Raw genomic sequence first — 24,492 nt, forward strand, 5'->3', positions numbered from 1 at the left:
TGTAACCAAATTACAGGTAAAATGTTGCACCAGCATACACGAGTGCCACACTTATGTACAACTGCCTGTGGAGTGATGAGTCAGTGTTTGGTTGTCTGCTCTGTCAGCAGGATACCTAATAAATTCATGTTGGGTGCTGACTCAGGCCTCTCGTGAAGCACGAACATATATTCCAACCCTAGACTAATAATCACACATTAGGTTACATGAAGACAAGGATTCATGTGATGAGTTTATACACTTAATAAGTGACACAGATGGAACATTATAGTCTGTCAAAGCTGTTTTAATAGGCGTCACATGGAGGAAAAGGCTCCCACTGTTAAAATCCTCAGTCTTCCTATATGTGGGTGATTCAGAAACACCCTCACTTCAAGCACTTGCACCATCATAAAGTGCTGAAATTATCAGTTGCTAATCAACACAGTGTCAGATGTTTTGTTCACAAGTTCAGCATCAGTTCAGTAATTATTACTCATAATAACAGGAGTCAGAGATTTCAGCCCCATCCGCAGAACATGGTTGTCAGTCTTGTTTGTTAGTTAAAGTGAATTCACATACATGTTGATGGATGGGACTAGTGCTAACGGGTGAGGGGAGGGGAGGGGAAGGGAAGGGAAGGGAGGGGTAGGGTGGGGTGGGGGAGGGACTATGCCAGCGTTAGTCTTCCTGTAGTTTACCTGAGCTCGGAGTGATGGCTGAATTAGACCGCTGCGTCTTGCGCCTACCTGCCTATGTATGTAAAGGAATCTGCAGCGGCAGGCTAGCTAGCATTCAGCACTACCTGTTAGATAAAGAGGATTTCATAGACATCTCCTATACCAAACATTTCATTAATAAAAATACACCTGAATTCTCTTTATGTACAACAGAAAAACATCTTCACCTGCATATTCAAGATTCATTTTAATATTAGGTATAGATTTTCTGTATTAGAAATATCTCTATTTTCTGAAATGAGGATCTTTGAACTAATGTAATGATCATTTCACCCATAAATCATTGAAGTACAATATTTACATATAATACAGAGCCCATTTAATCTGAAACAATATTAAAATAAATGTTCAATAGATACAAAGGTTTTTTTTTTAATTCTATTTATAGTTCAACCTTGTCAAGGAGTCCTTACACACTCCAAAAATGTAAAGCCATTCTCCTCTAACAAACTATTAAGTGCAAACAATTTTTTTTTCCATATAAAAAACTATGATTGCAGCATCCAGCGTTGAGACGGAGGGCAACAAAAAGCTGTTTCCCCAAGTGCTTCCGAAGCTGTCTTCAAAATGTTTTGCTTGTGTTCCACCGTCATGAACTCAAAATGGGGAGGGAAAAAAAAAAAACCCAAAACAAAACAGGAGAACAAGAATGGAAGAAAAACTAAATCTGTGCAAATACACTTAAAGTGTGATTAAAATCTTTGTAAAGGAAGTAAAAAAAAAAAAGCAGTCTCTCTTGAACAGGTGTTGGAGACTGTGGCTGCATGAGGGGATCGCCCAGGAGGTAAAAAAATGAAAGATACTTGGCATTGGGGGGATATGCTGTTGCGTCAAAATAATCCCTCATCTTATTCCCTTTGTTGGTGAATATGTTAAATAAGAAAGACATAGGAAAAACATCCGAATTAAACCCGCACAGAAGGTTAGGTAGAGGCTGCGTCTAGTCTTTGAAGATCTACAGGCACAAAGGATTGGGTAACAGAGTTTATTATTTTCAGACTAGACGTGACTTGATATGACCGTAGATGGAACAATAAGCCAGTCAACCCTTCCCATAAACCTCCTGGACGATATAAAGCTTGCCCTCTTACTTCCAATAGCACCCTTTTCACTCCCCCCCCCCCCTCCACCCCGAGACAAAAGGGGTCGAGTTTCTAAACCCTGGCTTGACCAACATCGGTTATCTAAACACGAGCAGTAACACAAAGAGAGCATCTGGTTGGTAGTAGTAGTGAGAATGAAGGTGACGCTGGAGGTCATGTGGTGTGTGACAGTGTGTGAAGAAGCGCTGCAGGGCCTTGGCCTTGGTCATCCCCGTCTCTGTTGCATGGAGCTGTCATTAGCAGCACCTGCACTGGGGCTATACTACTGTTCCACTGGGAGAGTTGGCTGGGTTGTTTTGAGATGATAGCAATCCCTGTGGAGAGACAGATAACACACATTGATAACAAACAACAGTGTATCTTCAGTGTAATCAAACAGGCAGAATAATGAGGCCATGAGGTTTACTGTCGGAGGAAATGTGCTAATAACCGTGAAAATGCTGAGGGTTTAGTATAAATCTTGAAATAACCAAAACCTTTTGGCTGCACACAGTGGAGATAAAGGCTTCTGAATGCAGAAAGAAATGCCTGTACTGGAAACAATGTGAGTTTAGAGGTGTCACATGACAGTATCCTCGAGGGGCCTGTCACTCACCACTTTCCCGGGCCTAGCCCATGTGCAAACGAAACCCTCCTGACAGGCTGTTACCAGACAGTCCTCAAGGAAGATTAACACAGTGAGTCTCTCGTGAGCGATCTTCTTGCACACCAGCGGCTCGAGCAGCGGCACTTCCTCCATGCGCGGGCACAGCGTGGTGCCCAGAGTCTTTGCTGCGTCAGCTTTTGCCGTCCGTGATGAGCTAAGCTGGTTGAGCTTGTCACTGCTTTTGCTGCTGATGTGACCCATGCTGTGGTTTCGCTTGTGGTCCTTCTCGTGGCGCTCCTTGCGCGAGTCGTGTAACGACAGCGTTGCAAACTTGCTGACGCCGGTGGCGATGAAAGCACTGTCGATGATGCTGTTTCCCTTGGTGGTGCTGCTGCTGTTGCTGCCGCCTGTGTGACTGTTGGGGGTGCTGCCCCCTGCTGGGTTGGAGGAGTGTGGCAAGCTGTTGGACCGAGGCAGGGTGTTCGGGAGGGAGTTAGCTGGGTTGCCACTGGTGCTACTATTGCTCACGCTGTCCTTACCGTTGGTGCCACTGGGATTAGTGGTGGTGGTGGTGGTGGTGGTTACAGTAGTAGTAGTAGTAGTTTGTCCAGTGGCTGGAGGGCTTGTGGCACTCATAACATTAGTGTGAGTCCTAGTGCGGGACAAAGGGAGATGAGGGAAGAGTATGTCCTCAGTAAGGTCCCACAGACACAGCTGGGTATCCTGGCCCACTGAGCCAAATCGGTAGGTCACACTAACAGGCCTGCTGTCTGTAGAGTTTCTCTTAGAAAGCCGAGAATGAGCGCTGTTAGCTCTGTCTCTGCCCGCCCCAAAGTGAATCTGCTCATGGAAGTCCTCATCACTACCACTGAACTCAGCAGGGGGGTCACCGTCTTCCACACTGGTGGTGCAGTGGTCAAATGCCACCACACTCACCCACGACTTGTGACCATGTCCCCGTGCGATTACTCTGCAGTCCGAAAACGACCACACTGTCACAAGGTCGTCCTCCCCTCCTGCCACAATATACCGTCCATCTGGGCTCCAACACACGCATAGTAAGCCACCAAAGTAGCTCTTCATTGTTCCATGGAGCTCTGCAGCATCAAAGCCAAACACCCGCAGGAAGCCGTCCTGACTTGCGCAAGCCAGAAACTTGCCATCTGGGGAGAAGGCAAACTCATTGAGCGCCCCTTCACCAACTGTCCACCGCAGTAAGGGGTTGCGGGCTGACTTGCTCTTGCAGGTATGCACAGCATAGTTTTCACCCTGCTTAAGGAGCTGGTAATGAGGTGCTGTGGTGCCACAGGTGTTTTCCACGTTGTACAAATACATACTGCCGCTGGAGTGAGCCACCAAAAACAGGCTCTCCGAACCAGGAACCCATCGTACACATGTTACTCGTGACTTGTCTATAAGTCTCTGAGGGGGAGAGAGAGAAACGGAGAGAAAAGTTGTCTTCAGCATATTTTAGTTTGTTTAATTAACAATACATCAGACGCTGACTGAAACCCACCTCTTCATTGAAGAGCTTGCTGGTTTCCTTCTTTATTGGGTCTATGAGCTGCACCTGGCCCGCTGAGAAGCCCACAAGCAAGGAGACGCTCTCTGCTGTAGCCGTGATGGGGTTGAAGTCATGACATGTGGGCTGCGTTCCTTTGTATATCCTCTTGTCTATGGGCTTACTAAGATCAGCAGCCTAAAATGATAGGAAATACACACAGATTAGTAAAATGCAGTGACAGATTGTGGGCCAAATTATTTCCCCCCCAACAAGGCCCCTGAACACTGAAAACAAGCCAACAACTCCTAAAACTGGAATGTGTTCCTTCATTGTTTGTTGAATCAGCACAACTGCTATTAATTTTAGTCAGTGATTTTAGGTATCAGACAAAAATTAAGTGTCAGTATTTTTAAAATCACCTGCAGTCACAAAACACCTCACTCCCACTCATCTCTTCAGCTAATCAAAGAGGAAAAGGGTTTTTTGGAGTTGAAGGAATTGTACTGACTGAACTTTTCTCCAAGGATTCCTCATACAGGAAAACTGACACAGTAACACATCTATCTTTGAGTCACAGTAAAGAACATCACATCATACCAGGCCTGGGAAAACTTATCCAGGATCAGGAATACCAGAAATGGTGTCAAACAAACGTTTAGCCTACAGAAAAACACTAAGCTAAAATCTCTCAATGCTTGTTAGGAGCAAATATATCAAAAGCACAAATGGCTGCTATCCAGTGTTCCTGATGCATGACAATAATTCACTCTGACACATGGGAAGTCATTATCCAAAAAGGGGGAGGAAGCCCAGCACTGCCAGATTAATGTAGGTTAACTTTAAACTTTGTCCTCCAACAGGTGGTTAAAGGCACATTAGTTGATTTAAACCAACCAAGCATGACACTGAAGTTTTCATGACATTAAACTGTGCTGTTAAATCTATCAAAAGTATATTTTCCATTATCATGTGACACAAGTTTGTAAATTCTAACAGAATGAATGCAGTCAGTCATAACTGCCATTCATTATTTGTGCAAGTTAACAGCCCAAACATAACCCATTCATCACTGAAAAATGTGTCTCATTACTTTAAATAAAAAGGAAGAGAAATGTACAACAATATTAGCTAAACTTATAGTGGGTCTAAAATGAAAATGACAATACAGACCCCGATGAACAAAGCTGCTAAACTAGGCAGGAATGCATCTGGCATTGGGCCAGTGCTTATTTGTTATTTGTGACAGTTTTATGCTTTATTGTTCTGAATCTCTTGTGGTTGATTTGGGTGCATGAAAGGAGGCAGAGAGAAAGCTTATTGAATGCAAATATAGAGCTGTCAGTGAGCCAGGCGGCTCTTAATGAAATTAAGATCTTTGGCAGACTTTGTCATTTCAAGTACCACAGTGTTGCTAAAATTGCCTTATTGACTACCAAAATATTTTAGACAATCTTGAGTAAAATCATTCCATAGCACAGCCACAAGCAAGAGACAGCAATCTAAAGAGTGATGGGTATAAACAACCGAAGACCTGCTTGGTCTAGATCTCCTCTGTGCACTTTGGTTAGAGATGGGTGGCATATTTCCAGCCAAGCTCGATGAAAATCCACACATAAGTAATTACTTCAAACAGAGGCAAAGTCTAGACTACTGGCTGTGAGTATGACAGTAACATTTTAAAGGTCCACTCAGCAGGGCAACTCCAAAGTCAGAATTGGAGCCAATTAAAATATATCTACGAAGAGACGAGCAGACTCAATAGTTATGCAGTGTTCCCTCACATACTGAGATTAGTAGGCAAGCCTGAGCCTCCTACTGTTGTGGCCAACCTGTACTCTAATCACCATCAACAATCAAGCAGCACGCCTTTTTCAACTCCTTTAATGCTGTTCTTACTTTCATCTAACAGATAACAGCTTCACCGTTTTCTGATCCGCCCTCATCTGCCGTGTTACTGGAGCTGTAATGAAGCCTTAGATGTTAGCAACCATGATCACTCATAGTCTGACTTCAAGTCTACTTTAAGATGTGGTCATCTTTCCTCACATGCTTTCTCAGCTGACCAAGTGGAAATATTGGAAGGGAGGAGAGTTAAAAAGAGGATGCAGTCAGAGTGAGCTAGTTAGATCAGGGGCTGCAGGCAACAGGCACTTATTACAATTAGGGCAAATCTCCGACACATCACCGAGGTAAACAACACCTTTTTGCTGTACTGGTACTGCCGTGATGTGATTAGGGTTGTACATAAGTATGACATTTTGCAGATAACTGTACGTAAAATCTACATATGAGGGTGACACTATTCTGACCAAAGAGCGCACACACACAAGACTTTCACTTTTAACCTCCTAATAAGTCAGTTGATCATTTCAGCTCTTCTTCGGTCCAGCCATCCCTGGCAGAAATGTGGTTTGGCTATGTCTTTCAACAAATTATTATGGCTCTGCTTCACTCGAGATGAAAAACACTTTCTAATGGGGACAGCCTTGTTTTTTGGAGATAATACCAATATTAGATATTTTACAGATGTGTTACAAGTAGCATCATTGTATTCTGTTGATACCCTGAACTGGTATATTATGACATTTCTTAAAAAATACTTACATTCTTAAGTCACAATCTGGAAAAATTTTTGGACAAACACCATTATTATCTCTTCTATAAGCTAACATTGGGCGACACTGACTAATATACTGGTGCATATTTAAAAATCAAATGCTGTGTTTACAATGTCTTTGGCTGGTTTAAATCTACATAAAGAGAGACGGCCACTTCCTCTTATGGTTTCTACTATTTTGTGAGATTGTTAAGAGACCACTGAGTAGACCTGGATCTAGTTCTCGGCCATTATTAGATTGCATATTATTCTGTAGCTGCCTCAGGAACAACCACATCATCATCAGCATGATCACCACTGCCAGTCACCATCCCTGCTACAACAAGACCAAACGTGGCTTGCTGCAATGACATCATCATCATCATCATCATCATCACAGTGAGCATCTAAACAGTGCTATCACATTGCATCACATCCAAAACCCCTGACAGTGGAGTGCACACATCATTACATCACGAGTATTCAAACACTCCTCACTTACAGTCTCATTACGTGAACACTTATTTCATATAGACACTGCTGGTGAGTGCTGCTGACAACTTTTCACTCACGTCTTTACGGCGTAAAGAAGATAAACAAACACATCATGACACATGACATGACAAGCCATTTCTAGAGTTACACAATTCACTGGATAATCTTTTGTCACTTGACTGACAACTCAAGCAAACCGAGAGACTTGCGGACTTTAAAGTGCACTTCACCTCTCAGCGAGGCAAAAAAAAAAAAAACAACAACTGTGGCGATGTTAGCTGAGAATGCTAATTAGCTCCTAACTTAGCTCGGTCTGCTACATGGCCTTGTCTTGACAATCTGCGCACTTCAATGACAGACGACAGGAGAGTTGACAGCCAGGGTGCAACACGTTTAAAGATGCCTAATCAAACTCCTGGACAGTGCGGGCTTCGCGGCTGCAACCTGTATTTGTTTACCTTCCTCACGCCTTTGTAGATATAAAAGTAGAGCTCCCGGCCCACATTGAAGCAGATCCTGTCGCCGTTGCCGGACTGGTCGTTTACATTGACGAAGGAGACCTTGACGGGGTTGGAGCCCTGCGAGTTGAAAGGCACCCTGTTCGGCCGGCTGTATTCGGAGTGAGTGAGGAGTTTGTAGACGCCTTCCCGAGTGGTGAATTGAGTTTTAATTTCGTTCATCTCCTTCCCTCCTCCCTCCGCCGCCATCTTGGAAATTGGCGTTCATCCTTGTCCGAACCCCCGGATGTTACTCACTGCGCATGTGTAGCAGTGGTGCCTAGTTGGTAACCATAGATTTGCGAGACTCTCGCGAGATTTGTAATGAAGCAGTAAATTTAACCCACATCACGTTTCAAATGATCACTTTAACCCAAACCATGATCTTTTCCTAACCCTAAGCAAGTGGTGTTTGTACCTAAACCTAATCAGACCTTAACCGTAACGTCGTCACATCATAAAACAGCGAGACAAGAGTGTTTTGAAGCGGCTCGCGAGAGTTTCGCAAATCTAGGGTTACCATCTAGACACCATGTGTAACTTTCTATTAAGGTCCAGCAGTCACGCGTACAGGGAAATGTAAAGTCATGTGAGACACAACTAGGAATATAAACATAGTACACAAGTGTGGAAACCGGCTTCAAATACGATAAACAGATGTTTAATATTGTTTAATAATATTTACATCTGACTACTTACTGTCTACTTACTAAAAAAAAAAGCTGTAATAGTGTGATAACTTGAATGTCTATACTACTGGAATATGTCTATAATACTGGAATATTACCAGCACAAACAAAGTAAACAATAAACAACAATAAATAATAAACAACAACTAAATAAATAAGTCACTATGACATATTAATTACGTAGAGAATAACAAGTTTAGAAATATCATATGCCAAGCAGCAATTATTTTTGGATATGTTTATATACTGAAACTGTTCTCTTTACCCAGAGAAAGCACTACAATAATAACCATATTATCCTTTGCATTGACAAAAATACAGAAAAACATCAGTCTATGTTATGTTATAAAATCCTCTTTGTAGTATTATTTCAGCCCATCAGTGGGGATGGTGGGAGGGTTATCGGGGGTGGATAGGATGGGGAGGGGGTAAGAGAAATGGTCTGCAGTTGTGGTTACAGCAAGATGTACGGTCCGATATGATATACTTAAGTGACTTGTTATGCATCCACCTGTGGATATAATCATGTGTTATGTAAAATTCAATAAAGAAATAATTACTAATAATCACTAATAATAATGATAATAATAATAATAATGATAATTCAAACCCAATGGGACACAGATGATCAAAAAGGTATAATAGACAGGACCTAGACTGAGATTTAACTTGCTGTGATCAAATAATTAAAGTAAGATCTACCCCAGGACGTAGACTTCCACCATCCAGCTCTTGAAAAGCACATGTCCTCACACTGCTCAGTTAACACAAGCATGGACTCACCGTCTATTCTTGCAAAATATTTAAAGGGGCTCTCCGCTTCAGAAAATATCATCTTACAGTGATTGCAACAGTTATAGCTCTAGTTACATGGACAGTCAGCTTCTAGTAATGTCTGCTATCAACTGGAAACATTTAGATTACATAACAGATCTGTGGCAAGTGTAATACACTGCCATCCTGTGGTCAGCTGAAGGCACCTAGTATGGACCAGAGAATTCTAGTCTTTTATCTTACAAAAGATGTACAGTGTAGTCATATACTGAAAAAACCTCTCTCTCTGAGTTCTTTATGCTATATTACAAATTTTATGGAGAGCAAGGGGGTCAATCAATGCTGAGTGTGCTCGTGAGGCTGAACCTTTTCCTTTTTGTCATGGTTCTCAAAGCTCTCATCAACATACTGTATGTTTTGCAAACTTGCTAAACCTAACGATATGTAATTATTATTCCCTGTGTAAAAGCATTTCCAAGGTTTTCTTCCTCCTTCAACTCAGAAACAAATTCCAAAAAATCATCTTGCATTGCATGACACAGAAAGTTCTTGATTATACTGGTTCTCGGTACATTTTAGAATCAAATTTTAAACTCTGTCCTACTATACAGTACATGTCAAAGTCCCAGAGTAGGGCCCACATTGCTCAACTTTGAAGCCCATACTTTCCCTCACGCTGTCTGCTCATAAGCCCATCAGGCCTGCTGATTGTCCCACCAAATGCACCTGTACATTTTATTAGAGTCCAAGCTTTTGCAATTGTGGGCCAATAGCTCTGAAACATCTTCAGACAGCTGATTCTGTTTGCTATCCGCTGATGACGGACACAAGATGTGACTGAAAGCTCTTGAAAATTGGATTTCATGTTAAGAGTTATTTGTCAACTTGCTATAATAACTTTTATTATCATTAGTTATGTTCAAAGATAAAAGGGAGATTCAGCGGCAAATTCTTGTGTAGCACTGACAAGAGCTTCCCTGAGATATTCTGCATGTGAGTTGTACTGGTCTCTCCAACTTCTTCAAATATGTGAAACGTGTAGTATCACCCCAATCTTGCCGACCAAAAAAAGACATGGGCCTGCTGTCTATAGGAAGCCCAATGGTCTGTGTGTGTCCAATTGGGCACCTCGACAGCAGCTGATAGCACATGCAATGCACAGCTGTGACGCTTGAAGGGGAGTATGGGGCCTAATAGCCAGACAAGCTATCAGGAAAGCTCTCATCCTGAGTGACAGGCACTCCTTGTGACTCCGCAGCCCTATAAGGGCACATAAAATTTAGGGCTCTGGTGTTTCATTCGCCACCCCCCTTCCTGGGTTTTCTTAGCAACCCCCCCTCCTCTTACTCTAGTGAACATATCTTCTGGAAGCTTCTGAATGGGAGCTTCTAGAAACCACCCCTTAAGTATAAAAAGACATTTGCCGTTCAAGGGGTCTGCATAGAGTGAAAAGACACTCACTTGAACACACCACCAAGACAGACATACTGCTCACAGCAGCAGCAGCAGCAGCAGCAAGCGCAGATTTGGAGCTTTTCAAGAAGAGAAGACAAGGTGATACATTGGACGACTATCTTCAAGAAGTGACAGAAGACCAAGTTTATATTCAAGGTAAGATTGGAACACCTCAAATACCTCTAATACAGCACTTTCTCAGCATTGCACTTTAAAAGAAACAATAATTATTGCAATAGTAAAATTAACAGTAAATTGGGTTCTTACATGGTAAGAGCACAGGAAGACAGGCACAAATACTCACTACTAAATAGATTACAGTAAAAAGAAAAAGAAAAAAGAATGATATACTGCTCAAACATAAATTAAAGTACACTTATTTCAGATGTTTGATATCAGTTATTAGTGGTATGACAGAATATTCTCTCAATATTCTCTCAGTATCTTTGTGAGACTAACATGCAAGGAGCACATGGCATGGAGGGTGACCCTGTGTGAGAGCAATGGCGGATGAGAGGGAAAACCAGTTGGCACAAAGAGCAGACATATGAGATTTACACCTTGGCATAGAATTTTTTTTTTTTTTTTAAAGAAAAAAGAAAACATCAAGGTAGAGGCTGTGTTTGAATGCAATTGAGTAATATGGATTCAAATCTTTATAGGGCCTATTTGAGTCACGAATGTGTTTTACTGAGGACTAATGTCAGACCAGTTTTCTTCTAAATACATACACATTCATGAAAATAATCAGCAAGTAATTAATGCACTATGGTTAAATGCCAAATCTGATTTTTCTTCCATCTTTGATTTTGTTCCACTATTCCTTCCTTTAACATAAAGGTGTTAAATGACACATGTTGAAGCTGGGGGGGTTGGGAAAAGGATCAGAACTCCACCCATTTCCCAACTGACAAGTCTTTGATTGACGGAAGGAACATGTGCTGGTCTACCATCACCAATTGCAACCTCCCCCTCCCCCTCAAGCCATATGGCTATCTTTATCAAGGGGGAGAAAGAGCCTTTAAATATAACAGGAAAGCAGGAAATCAAATCCAAACGTGGCACATAAATTTAAACTTTATTGAGTATGAGACACATTATACAGAATTATTATTATTATTATTAATTCAGATTCAGAGATTCGAGAGACTTTATGTCACATACATATACAATTAAGTATAGTGATACCTATATCTGTGATTAACATTTTATGATAAAACATAAAACATTCGTTCAAAACAAGAATCAGCTCCCACATACTGTCAACACTTATAAATTTACATCAGGTGTTTCTCACAGAAAAAGAAAATAAGCCTGCATATATATATACACATACACACACAAAACAACCAGCCAATTAATGTCATTGCTTTATCTCCGACTCACCTGTCTGTATACAGGTATGCAGGTGTCCACTTTTTCAAAACATAAAACATAACATAATATGTGCCTCCCTTTAGATGCCTGAGAACGCTGGACACGCCATGGAGGAGGACATGGAGACCTTTGCCTTCCAGGCTGAGATTGCTCAGCTGATGTCCCTCATTATCAACACCTTCTACTCAAACAAAGAGATCTTCCTTAGGGAGCTCATCTCCAACTCCTCAGATGTAAGTAAACTAAGCACTTCCTCATCATATGTTCCTGCCTTGTAATGAAAGCAGACAAATAGCACCTGTTTAACACCTGTATCCCTTTCTGACAGGCCTTGGACAAAATCAGATATGAGAGCTTGACAGACCCCAGCAGACTTGAGTCCTGCAAGGAGATGAAGATTGAAATCAGGCCCGACCTGCATGCTCGCACACTGACCCTGATTGACACAGGTATTGGCATGACCAAGGCTGACCTGATCAACAACCTGGGAACAATTGCCAAGTCTGGCACCAAGGCTTTCATGGAGGCTCTGCAGGCTGGAGCTGACATCTCCATGATCGGTCAGTTTGGTGTTGGTTTCTACTCTGCCTACCTGGTGGCTGAGAAGGTGACGGTCATCACCAAGCACAACGATGACGAGCAGTATGTGTGGGAGTCTGCAGCTGGAGGCTCATTCACAGTCAAACCTGACACCGGTAAGTTTTATTCTCCTCATTACCATAGCACTGAAATCAGTAACTGGCATGATTTAATACTGTTTGATTAATTAACTGGCACTGCTCTCATGATTGATTTTATTGCTACTTTTAGGAGAGTCCATTGGCAGAGGCACAAAAGTGATCCTACATCTCAAAGAAGATCAGACAGAATACTGCGAGGAGAAGCGTGTCAAGGAAGTTGTGAAGAAACACTCACAATTCATTGGCTACCCTATTACACTTTATGTAAGTTCTTATAAAAGCCCATTAGAAAGAGTTTGCCAACTTGAAACCTAATAAAAACCAATGATATTGACATGCTTTAACACAAAAATTCACTGTTCATATTTTATATTTAAGGTGGAGAAGACTAGAGAGAAAGAAGTGGACCTTGATGAGGGAGAGAAGGAGGAGGAAGTTGACAAGGAGGCTGCTGAGAACAAGGACAAACCTAAGATTGAGGATGTGGGCTCTGATGAGGATGAGGACACAAAGGATAGCAAGAACAAGAGGAAGAAGAAGGTCAAGGAAAAGTACATTGATGCTCAGGAGCTGAACAAGACCAAGCCCATCTGGACCCGTAACCCTGATGACATCACCAATGAGGAGTATGGAGAGTTCTACAAGAGTCTCACCAACGACTGGGAGGACCACTTGGCTGTCAAGGTAAGCTAAATCTACTGATGACTACTCAACTCTCTTTGCAGACAGTCATATTTTAAAGCTAATAATTTCCTACCTGTCTCTTGTCTCTGTAGCATTTCTCAGTGGAGGGTCAGCTCGAGTTCCGTGCCTTGCTCTTTGTGCCCAGGAGGGCTGCATTCGACCTCTTTGAGAACAAGAAAAAGAGAAACAACATCAAGCTGTACGTGCGCAGGGTCTTCATCATGGACAACTGCGAGGAGCTGATTCCAGAGTACCTCAGTGAGTATCCCACTGCATACATAATAGGATAATATGAGCTCTCCTTATTAGTAAGATTATTGGGTTTTTACCTTTTTGCTTCCTTTGTATGGCTGACAAGTCTGACTTCATTGTCTCCTTTCAGACTTCATTAAGGGTGTGGTGGACTCTGAGGATCTGCCCCTGAACATCTCCAGAGAGATGCTGCAGCAGAGCAAGATCCTGAAGGTCATCCGCAAGAACCTGGTTAAGAAGTGCATGGAGCTTTTCACTGAGCTGTCTGAGGACAAGGACAACTACAAGAAGTACTACGAGCAGTTCTCAAAGAACATCAAGGTAGGTTTATGCACCCGAGTTCCTTTTATTTAACCCTGACCCCTCAGATGGAAGATTTGAATTTCAGATTTGGATTTAATTTCAATATTTGTAACGCATCATTTTATGTTTCAGCTTGGCATCCATGAGGACTCACAGAACAGGAAGAAACTGTCTGAGCTGCTCCGATACTACACATCAGCCTCCGGAGACGAGATGGTTTCCCTGAAAGAGTATGTTTCACGCATGAAGGACAACCAGAAACACATCTACTACATCACAGGTTGGTTATTCAATTCAATTTCCTTTCTTTTTGCTTCCATGCTTTTGCTAAAAGTTTTCTCAACAGTGATTTAGTAGTTGATGTAATTGATGTAATGAACTTAAAATAACTTTAACAGGTGAGACCAAAGACCAGGTGGCTAACTCTGCCTTTGTGGAGCGCCTTCGCAAAGCCGGCCTAGAGGTTATTTACATGATTGAGCCCATCGATGAGTACTGCGTCCAGCAGCTGAAGGAGTATGATGGCAAGAACCTGGTTTCAGTCACCAAGGAAGGCCTGGAGCTGCCTGAGGATGAGGAGGAGAAGAAGAAGCAGGAGGAGCTCAAAAATACATTTGAGAACCTTTGCAAGATCATGAAAGACATCCTTGACAAGAAGATTGAAAAGGTAATATTACTTCTTAATATTATAATATTATTTGTCCAATATTAATAAGCTAATAAAATTGGATTTATTGCATTTTGATCATGACGATAACACAAATATTCATTTTTTACAGGTCAGTGTCTCCAACCGCCTCGTCTCATCCCCGTGCTGCATCGTCACTAGTACTTATGGCTGGACAGCCAACATGGAGAGGATCATGAAGTCTCAGGCCCTGAGAGATAACTCCACCATGGGCTACATGACAGCTAAGAAGCACCTTGAGATCAATCCCGTCCACCCCATCATCGAGACCCTGAGGCAGAAAGCAGAGGCTGACAAGAACGATAAGGCCGTGAAAGACCTGGTCATCCTCCTGTTCGAGACTGCCCTGCTGTCTTCAGGATTCACACTGGAGGACCCACAGACACACGCCAACCGCATCTACAGAATGATCAAGCTGGGTCTTGGTAAGTTTTTTTTTTTCTCTCTGACTGCTGGCATTACAAACATTACAGGAAGTAGTCTGCTTATTATTTACATTAATAAGAAAGTTGGTCACTAATGAATGCATTTCACATTCACAGGCATTGATGATGATGACTCCGCAGTCGACGACCTCATTCAGCCTGCTGATGAAGATATGCCAGTTTTGGAAGGAGATGATGACACATCAAGAATGGAGGAAGTCGACTAAAATACTTAGTAGACTCTTTCTTGCTTTCTTAATTTTTATTTTTGTAAGTTATTGCTTCTTCAAACAGAAATTTAATTCTAACACAACTCTAATTTCTTAAACAGTAATGTTAACTGTTATTATGATAACTGAATGATGAATGTAGCCCACAATGTGGTTTAGCGTACATTATATCAGCTGCTTACGTAAAACTACTGGAAACCAATACAAGTAATATTAAGTCACTGGAAATTTGACATATGTGCCTTTTTGTAACATTTTTTATGAAAAGCATTCAAATTTGTAATAAAATGTATTTACAAATAACACCTGCAATCTCTTGAATTTTTGTAATCCTTGCATACTTCTGATTTTAAACACTTTGTTCGGTTCCTACAAACTAAAATTGTTTGAAAGGTTATATTTTACCGGAAGGACGATAAAGGTATATTGACACGCATTTATAAACTCCCTCGTTGGTGTTCTGGAATTTTCAGTGAACACTGCATGGTTCAGTCTACTCTCACGCCTTCCTCACTCGACACAGTTAAGCCCCGCCCCCTCCAATCCAAATATTATGAGAGGCGTGTCCAAGCGTTGTGATTGACATTCCATGGGGCCTATCAGCGGTCACCATCGAGCTGTAGCGAGGAAGATTCCAGATGGTTCTGGAAGCTCAGGTCGGGATTTCTCGAACACTCTGGGAGGTTATAAACTCAGCTGAGCTAGACTGTATCGCCGTGTATCCAGTAGAAGTGTCGCTAACCGGGTCCTGTGCGCCGCAGAAACGACCTCCATACATTTCTCACCGAAGTTTTCGATACACCGAGGACCAAGGTAAATTAATAGCATCATTTTTTTTTATAACGTTAGTATTACAACGGGAGATTAATTATTATATATATATTGTGACATTCATCAGTGGTTAATATTAGCTAACGTTGGCGTAACTGTTACAAAGCTCGGTAGCATCCGTTTCCATTGAAATGTATATTTTATAAGAAGACGATAACTACTGTTAAATATTCTGACATATCTAGCTTCAAATGGTGATAATTTCATTGGAGGTAGCAAAAGATGCAATGTACCGGTTACATCGTGTTACAATTAGATTTTGACGGTATAATAACCATAGGGCTTCTATTTATGGCATTTAATAATATTGATACTCATATTTGTGCTGCACTTTTCATTTGTAGTTAATCTCAAAGTGCTACAGCATCAAAATCATACAACACACAACATAAAGAAAATAATGTAGCGTTACACATTAAGGCTACAGAGCCAGTGATCCTCGTTTGGCACATTAGCGTCATTTGCACATTACAAAACTTTTCCAGGATTATCTTGGCAACTATCCTGTCCACATTACCTTTGCATTACTCAAAGCTGGAAGACAGCAGCCACACGGACCACATGGTTAATTCGTGGTGCACTTGACAAGACAGGAATTATGTTAAAGGGCGCTACTTAATGAGATTTAATCTGAGATTTAATGAGATTTCCTGAGCAGAGGAATTTTTTCTCAGATTTTGTGTCACTGCGATGGCCCTCACAGTGTGTCAAGATCTGTGGAGTACGAGCCATCATTCACAAGAATATGAGCTTTCGATTTCTATGGAAACTGCTAGAGAGTCCTGTCGGCCTCCTGGTACCTTCTAGAAACTTGTATTTCGCCCGGGAAACCGGCAGGTGGAGTCATTTAGGCTCATTATGCTGATATGCAATTCCAGCCACGTGCTGATCAACCAATAATCAATCATGTCTATAATAGCAGAAGAGTTTACTTATATGCTTTAATAGCCTGCTGTCATGATTTAAATACATTTGTGGGCTGAAAACAGTTTTTCATTGCTGTTTTCCATTTCCACTGAGGTCTCGGCTCTGTAACTTGATGAAATGAACTATTTGAGACAATTCTGCTAAATACACTTTTAACTTTCAGCGTATACCTTTAGGGTATTTGCAGCTTCCCTGAAACAAAAATTATGTAATGTAATTTCTCTAAAGCCAGACGCAGGTGGGGTTAGTCTCATTTGCCAAAGATGGATTATAGACAGGTGGAACGGTGAGCAGAGCCGGACAGTCTGTCACACCACCTGCCTGCACGAATGATACATGCCTACACATCCCCTACCTATCCTTACTGATGCATACGTCACTGCTCCCTTGGTTAAGTGGTGATGTTAACTGTAAACTGATTATTTGGTCAGGATTTTGAGAATGGCATTTAAAGGTGATTGACAATATTAAAGGATACACATGTATTGTGTAAGATAATAGCCATGTAATAAATATGGATTTAACTATAAGTTGTTTGTTGAGACTGGCAGTTTGTGGTGATGTTGCTCCCATTATATTATATTGTTGGGTGTCACTTTTATTACTCACATATTACTCGCACATTTCCTGAGGGTGATCAATGCTTGTTGTAGGTGTGTCAGCGTAGTGACTCACTGGGCTGGAAGCATTATAACTGACCACAGTACATGATCATGCACACAGGCTGTCATTTCAAAAAGGAAATAAGAACAAATAGAGCTATTGGATCAAAATTTTGTCTTATGAAAGTGTGCAGTATTATTTCATGTGGCAATGCAATTAAGAGCTGCAACGTTCAGTTGATTAATGGATTAATTGATAGAAGAGGAATCTGCAGCTATTTTGATAATCGATTGTCAATTTTCAAACAAAAATGACAGACATTTTATGGTTCCAGCTTCTCAAATGTGAGAATTTGCTGCTTTTCCTTGTCTTATATTATAGTAAATTGAATATTTTTGGGTTTGGAACTGTTATTCGGATAAAACGAGAAATCTGATATCATCTCCTTTGGCTCTATGAAATTGTGATGGGCATTTATTACTACTTTCTAATGTTTTATAAACCAAATGATTATTCAATTAATCAAGAAAATAATTTTCAGATTGTTGTTAGTCCAATAATTCCGTTGGCTTGTATAAATGCTGCTTTAGAGAAACTTGCTGCTAGCTGATAGGACATCCCAAGTATTTTGTGTATGCATGTGTATTCCATGATAAACTTATGTTGTAACAAGCATCGTCCCCTCTGCTTAGATGCCTGAATCACATGACCAAGTGATGGAGGAGGAGGCTGAGACCTTTGCATTCCAGGCTGAGATTGCTCAGCTGATGTCCCTGATCATCAACACTTTCTATTCCAACAAAGAGATTTTCCTTAGGGAGATCATCTCCAACTCTTCAGATGTAAGTTTGTCTCTGTCCTTAATGTTTTGTGGTGTTTTATAGGCAGTAATGATTTATTTTTGTTATATATGTCATTGTACACCAATCATAAAGAAATAAAATATGACAAATACTGAATATCAACATTTATGAATGATTTTTATTTTAATTTCTTCTCCAGGCCCTGGACAAAATCCGCTATGAGAGTCTTACTGACCCTTCCAAGCTGGAAACTGGCAAAGACCTCAAAATTGAAATCATTCCTAACAAAGAGGAACGCACATTGACCCTGATTGACACAGGTATTGGCATGACCAAAGCTGACCTGATCAACAACCTTGGAACAATTGCCAAGTCTGGCACCAAGGCTTTCATGGAGGCTCTGCAGGCTGGAGCCGACATCTCCATGATCGGGCAGTTTGGTGTTGGTTTCTACTCTGCCTACCTGGTGGCTGAGAAGGTGACGGTCATCACCAAGCACAACGATGACGAGCAGTACGCCTGGGAATCCTCCGCTGGAGGCTCATTCACAGTCAAAGTGGATAACTGTAAGTAATGTAAATGCAATTACTTAGCAGCTAATTATCAATGAAGTTTTATTGGTCAAGGAAATAGGAGGTGCCAGGGTTATCTATAACCTGCACTGACCCATCTTTTTTTTTCCACCTAGCTGAACCAGCAGTACGCGGCACCAAGGTCATCTTGCACCTAAAAGAAGACCAGACAGAATACTTAGAGGAGCGAAGGATCAAAGAGATTGTGAAGAAGCACTCGCAGTTCATTGGCTACCCCATCACACTCTTTGTGAGTATTCATTCAAATTGACTAATAAATTAAAATTGCATTTAAAAACACGACAGTTTTTATGTTTTATATGGCTTTAAATTTTCACAGTAGACTTCTAAATTAAGTCACATCAGTTAATGTTAATAGAAGAATCCAAAAAACATGAATTTCACACATGTATGATTTAACAACAGTGCACTGTTTTTTGTAATGGACTACAGATGTCAGAAGTCTGGCAAATTGGTTTCTTTTTTGGTCAGTGACTAATGACTTATTTTCATTCAGGTTGAGAAAGAGCGGGACAAGGAGGTGAGTGACGACGAGGCAGAGGAGGAGGACAAGGACAAGGAGAAAGACAAGGAGGAGGAAGAGGAGAAGGACGAGGACAAGCCCGAGATTGAGGACATAGGGTCAGATGACGACCACGACCATGACCACGACCACGACAAGTCTTGCGACAAAAAGAAGAAGAAGAAGAAGATCAAGGAGAAGTACATTGATCAGGAGGAGCTGAACAAGACTAAACCTCTGTGGACCCGTAACCCAGATGACATCACTAATGAGGAGTATGGAGAGTTCTACAAGAGTCTTACCAATGACTGGGAGGACCACCTGGCTGTCAAGGTTGGTCTCTTGCATATTTTGTCCAAAATGGATATATTTTAAAACAAGTAATATAATCAAGATTAATAACTGATCCAATCAACTGTTTTTCCCGCAGCACTTTTCAGTAGAAGGCCAATTGGAATTCCGCGCCCTGCTCTTCGTGCCTCGACGCGCTCCCTTCGATCTCTTTGAGAACAAAAAGAAGAAGAACAACATCAAGCTATACGTACGCAGGGTCTTCATCATGGACAACTGCGATGAGCTCATCCCTGAGTACCTCAGTGAGTATTAACCCCAGTGTGGAATTATTACTAATCCAAGAGTTTAGAGAGATGTGGTGTGTGTGTGTGGGGCTTCAAGAAATAAATGAAGTAATCTCACTCAAATTATTAGTTTATATAAGTCAAATATAATATAGAATCAAATATATTATTTTAGTAATTTAATTCTGGTGTATTGCTAACCAATGTGTCTTTATTCTTCCGATCAGACTTCATCAAGGGTGTGGTGGACTCTGAGGATCTGCCCCTGAACATCTCCAGAGAGATGCTGCAGCAGAGTAAGATCCTGAAGGTCATCCGCAAGAACCTGGTTAAGAAGTGCCTGGAGCTTTTCACTGAGCTATCTGAGGACAAGGAAAACTACAAAAAGTACTACGAGCAGTTCTCAAAGAACATCAAGGTCAGTGCTCTCACCTTGCACTGTGCAAGCTGCAAGTTTTCCTAATCTTCTTTCACTCTCAAACTTTTGGCAGGCACTCTGTATTAAACCCTTGTGCCTTGGTTATGATACTCAATTAAATGTCATTACAAATCAGGCCAAATATATTCTGGATTCTGGCAGGATGGAGCTTACAGATTTACTTTAAAATGTGCAAAGCCTAACAAGAAGCCTTGGAATTTTAGTCAATCATTATCTTTTGTTCCTCTGACCTTTTACACAGTAGCCATCTGCCTGATCCTTTGGCCATATTGTCCTTATGAAAAGCTGCTTTGAGCCTTGTTTGGAGCTCCTTACTGCCACCTTCTGTTTAAATGGTGGCACTCCTGTTATCAGTGGTTACACCTCATGGCCAATATCAGTGTTATTACATGTTTTAGTTAAAGAGATAATATAATTGTTTGCCAGAATTAAATGTCAACATCATCTTTGTTTGCAACTGTATGTTACTGACAGTTGAATGAATGTTTTCTTCGTTTTACAGCTCGGCATTCATGAGGACTCGCAGAACAGGAAGAAGTTGTCTGAGCTGCTGCGATACTACACATCAGCCTCCGGAGACGAGATGGTTTCCCTGAAGGACTATGTGACACGCATGAAGGACAACCAGAAACACATCTACTACATCACTGGTGAGGATGATCTTCATCTATAAACTGTCAACTTAAATTAAAGCATTTTGAAATCAATGGAACTGAGGTAACTGATATCTGACAATGTATCAATGTATTATGACACTGTATTTCAGGTGAGACCAAAGACCAGGTGGCTAACTCTGCCTTTGTGGAGCGCCTTCGCAAAGCCGGCCTAGAGGTTATTTACATGATCGAGCCCATCGACGAGTACTGCGTCCAGCAGCTGAAGGAGTTTGAGGGCAAGAACCTGGTTTCAGTCACCAAGGAAGGCCTGGAGCTGCCTGAGGATGAGGATGAGAAGAAGAAGCAGGAGGAAAAGAAGGCTCAGTTTGAAAGCCTGTGCAAGATCATGAAGGACATCTTGGAGAAGAAGGTGGAGAAGGTGAGCACTTAAATAATTTAAAGATAATCATTATTAAGTTTGTTATGGTGTAAAATCCAATGTTGGGTATTTTAAGTAAAATGGCATTAATACTTGTTTACCTCCACAGGTCACTGTCTCCAACCGCCTCGTCTCATCCCCCTGCTGCATCGTCACTAGTACTTATGGCTGGACGGCCAACATGGAGAGGATCATGAAAGCCCAGGCTCTAAGGGATAACTCCACAATGGGCTATATGGCTGCTAAAAAGCACCTTGAAATCAATCCTGACCACCCCATTGTAGAGACCCTGAGGCAGAAAGCAGAGGCTGACAAGAATGACAAGTCTGTGAAGGACCTGGTCATCCTGCTCTTTGAGACCGCCCTGCTGTCCTCAGGATTCTCCCTCGATGACCCCCAGACCCACTCCAACCGCATCTACAGAATGATCAAGCTTGGTCTTGGTGAGAATACTATTTAAAGCTTTCATAACATTTTATCTATACTTATTGCAAATGACTGAATATGCTATATTGACATATTCTTATTCAGTAACATAATTTTACTTTGCACCACGTCTTCAGTGACTCATAATTCATGTTCTCTTCTAGGTATCGATGAAGATGATCTGACTTCAGATGATACTATCTCTGCTCCCACTGAGGACATGCCCCCTCTCGAAGGGGACGATGATGACACATCCAGGATGGAGGAGGTGGACTAGATGTTTCTATTGCCTGCTAGAGTACACAAGTAGTGTTATATAAAATTTCAAGTTTAATGTTGTAAATGATCCTGGAATGTCGCCCCTCAACCCCTTTTTTGACCAAGTTCACTTTACATCCCCCTTACATTGACCATACAGTTCAGATTAATTCCTTTAGGACTTTCATTTTTTTTGTTAAGTTGTCAACTTTTTGTATGTTCAGTTGTATCAATGCGATTGTTTTTGTATTTATTGACATTCTGATGTTCTTTGTGTGTTCTTACTTCAACTGTAAATATATCAAAATTGATACTGTTATTTGAAACGGTGGGACCCATGAATAAAGGTTTACCATGTTAACCAGTCATGTTTTGTTCATGTGTACTGAGATCTCTCATGGGGATGAAACGGTATCTCTATCCTTTGTTACTTTGAGTAGTTAATTGTCACAAGAAAACATGTGTAGCGCTGAAGTACTTTTAATTTCTAGTCAAAGATAAGTTGAGTCTTACTACATTTGAGGGTCAGTTGTAGATTATTAACTTCAAACTGCTGTGAATGGGTGTAAACAAGTGATCAATGAACAAGAAGTGATAACTAATTACATCCCTGGGAGGAAATAAGCATGCATTTATTTAAATCAGTAACACATTTGCTTCTATGGGCATTTGTAATTGACCAGTTGCCTCCATGGTTGACTCAACAACTGGCTAACATACAGTAGTTCATGGCTGCTCAAGACACATTCAAGGACATTCATGGAAAAACATGATTGGTGGATGATAAACAAACATTACAGTACTGTAACATGTTTAAGATTTTAGCCATTGTAACAGGATCTAGCAGAATTTTTGAAATTAATCAACTGAAAAGGAGGGTTTTGTTCTTAAGGGACATCACCCTACAGTCTTCCACTAGATCAGTCCAATATCCTCCAACAATCCACTCAGTGTGGACAAACTGACCAAACAAGTATTAAAAAAGGAAGTCCAGATGTCACAGAGGTCACGGTGACTGTATCCTAGGCCTACATATGGACCTTTTTCACAACAGCCTATTTGACTTGTTATAGTAGGAAAAGCACATGTGTTACAGTGGCTCCATTATATTCAAGAGCCACATTAAGCCAGTGTGACAGTGAGCCAGCATTCACAATACAGTACCAGAACATACAGAATTAACTTAATAATAAACACAGGAAATGCTTGTTGGATTTCTTGGGGGGATTTGGATGAATTAATACAATTTGAGGAACAGTCACTGTAGGAGTCAGTTGTTCAACAAAACAGTCTGGTATGTGGGGATGTTTACTAGCCAGAAGAAAATAGAAGTTATACACACTAAAAGTAAAAAAGAGGAAACTGTAATCATTGCCACAGTGAATCAATATGTAAGATAAACAGAAGAATGTAAGAGATATATAGTAACATCAAGGAACAGACTCAATTATGAGCAGGTTACAGTGGTGGAGAAAGTATTCAGTTCCTATACTTTAGTAAGGGTATCAATATGGAAACACTACATTACAAGTAAAAGTCTTACATTGAAAATGTCACTTAAAAAAATAAAGTACGTAATTATTATTAGCAAAATGTACTTTCATATCAAAAATAAAATAAAAAATAAAATGGCCTCTGAGCACTTTAATATTATATATGATATTATTGCATTGTTAGCATTTAACTGTTGTAGTTGGTAGAGGTGGCCTTCTGAACTTAAGTGGAGTAGAAGCATAAAACAGCATGAACCTGAGTTATACCACACTAATACAATTAAATAATACAATCTTCCCCTGTATGCTGCACTACCAAATATAAAGTTTAAAGTTGACCATATCTGGAAAGTAAATGTGGCCATAATTATGTACAGTTGCTGAAATTGCATACACAAACGATGTAGGCTATGTTTAAAAACAAAGTATACTTTTTAATAAGTTTTTAAAATCGGGAACTTTACACATGCACACCAAACACAATAACACAAAGTGCAATCTAACATCTGTGCAATATTCCAGACCAATGATTGTATATGCAATTGTATATGCAGCCTTTTCAACCTTTTATGCAATAACTGCTGTCTGTATAACAACTTTTTATAGGGTTTAAATTCACTGAGTCTGTCTTTTTATATATTTTATTCATTTATTTATTATTGCGTTTTATATTTTATCATATTTTATATGTCTTTTTATATATTTTTATTTATGTTTTTACTGTAATGGAGCCTCCCAGCCAAAGTATTTCACATGATTGTAAATAACTGGAGTGACGATAAACATCCTGAATCTTGAATTATTATTCCATCAGTATTTACAACATAAAATTTAATTAGCTAAGAGATAAGTGACAACAGATTAATTGGGAAAGGGTCTATAAGCCAGAGCCAGTCCATCATGTTTCATGTTCTGCTATATTATGTATTGCAATCATGGATGTACAG

The 24,492-nt window shown here is 40.7% G+C and overlaps 3 protein-coding genes across 3 annotated transcripts; 2 read left to right on the forward strand and 1 right to left on the reverse strand.

Annotated features, from left to right (window-relative positions):
• Positions 1-277: 277 nt before the first annotated feature.
• On the reverse strand, positions 278-8,084 carry wdr20b (WD repeat domain 20b). Its single transcript, XM_067572516.1, has 4 exons — positions 7,462-8,084; positions 3,925-4,107; positions 2,418-3,830; positions 278-2,136 (listed from the first exon to the last, which is right to left on the reverse strand). Exons 1-4 carry the CDS (start codon positions 7,708-7,710, stop codon positions 2,080-2,082), a joined length of 1,902 nt encoding a protein of 633 aa, XP_067428617.1. The 5' UTR covers positions 7,711-8,084; the 3' UTR covers positions 278-2,079.
• Positions 8,085-10,383: 2,299 nt separating this feature from the next.
• On the forward strand, positions 10,384-15,360 carry hsp90aa1.1 (heat shock protein 90, alpha (cytosolic), class A member 1, tandem duplicate 1). Its single transcript, XM_067572515.1, has 11 exons — positions 10,384-10,574; positions 11,879-12,028; positions 12,124-12,490; positions 12,606-12,739; positions 12,854-13,159; positions 13,252-13,417; positions 13,542-13,732; positions 13,847-13,994; positions 14,113-14,381; positions 14,494-14,827; positions 14,945-15,360. Exons 2-11 carry the CDS (start codon positions 11,879-11,881, stop codon positions 15,052-15,054), a joined length of 2,175 nt encoding a protein of 724 aa, XP_067428616.1. The 5' UTR covers positions 10,384-10,574; the 3' UTR covers positions 15,055-15,360.
• A 351-nt stretch (positions 15,361-15,711) lies between these two features.
• On the forward strand, positions 15,712-22,413 carry hsp90aa1.2 (heat shock protein 90, alpha (cytosolic), class A member 1, tandem duplicate 2). Its single transcript, XM_067572514.1, has 11 exons — positions 15,712-15,870; positions 18,111-18,260; positions 18,421-18,787; positions 18,910-19,043; positions 19,311-19,649; positions 19,747-19,912; positions 20,122-20,312; positions 20,836-20,983; positions 21,100-21,368; positions 21,478-21,811; positions 21,959-22,413. The coding sequence occupies exons 2-11, from the start codon at positions 18,111-18,113 to the stop codon at positions 22,069-22,071; spliced, it is 2,211 nt and encodes a 736-aa protein (XP_067428615.1). The 5' UTR covers positions 15,712-15,870; the 3' UTR covers positions 22,072-22,413.
• The last annotated feature ends 2,079 nt before the right edge of the window (positions 22,414-24,492 follow it).

Source organism: Thunnus thynnus, chromosome 18 (genome assembly GCF_963924715.1).
Source record: "Thunnus thynnus chromosome 18, fThuThy2.1, whole genome shotgun sequence".
Classification (NCBI taxonomy): domain Eukaryota; kingdom Metazoa; phylum Chordata; class Actinopteri; order Scombriformes; family Scombridae; genus Thunnus; species Thunnus thynnus.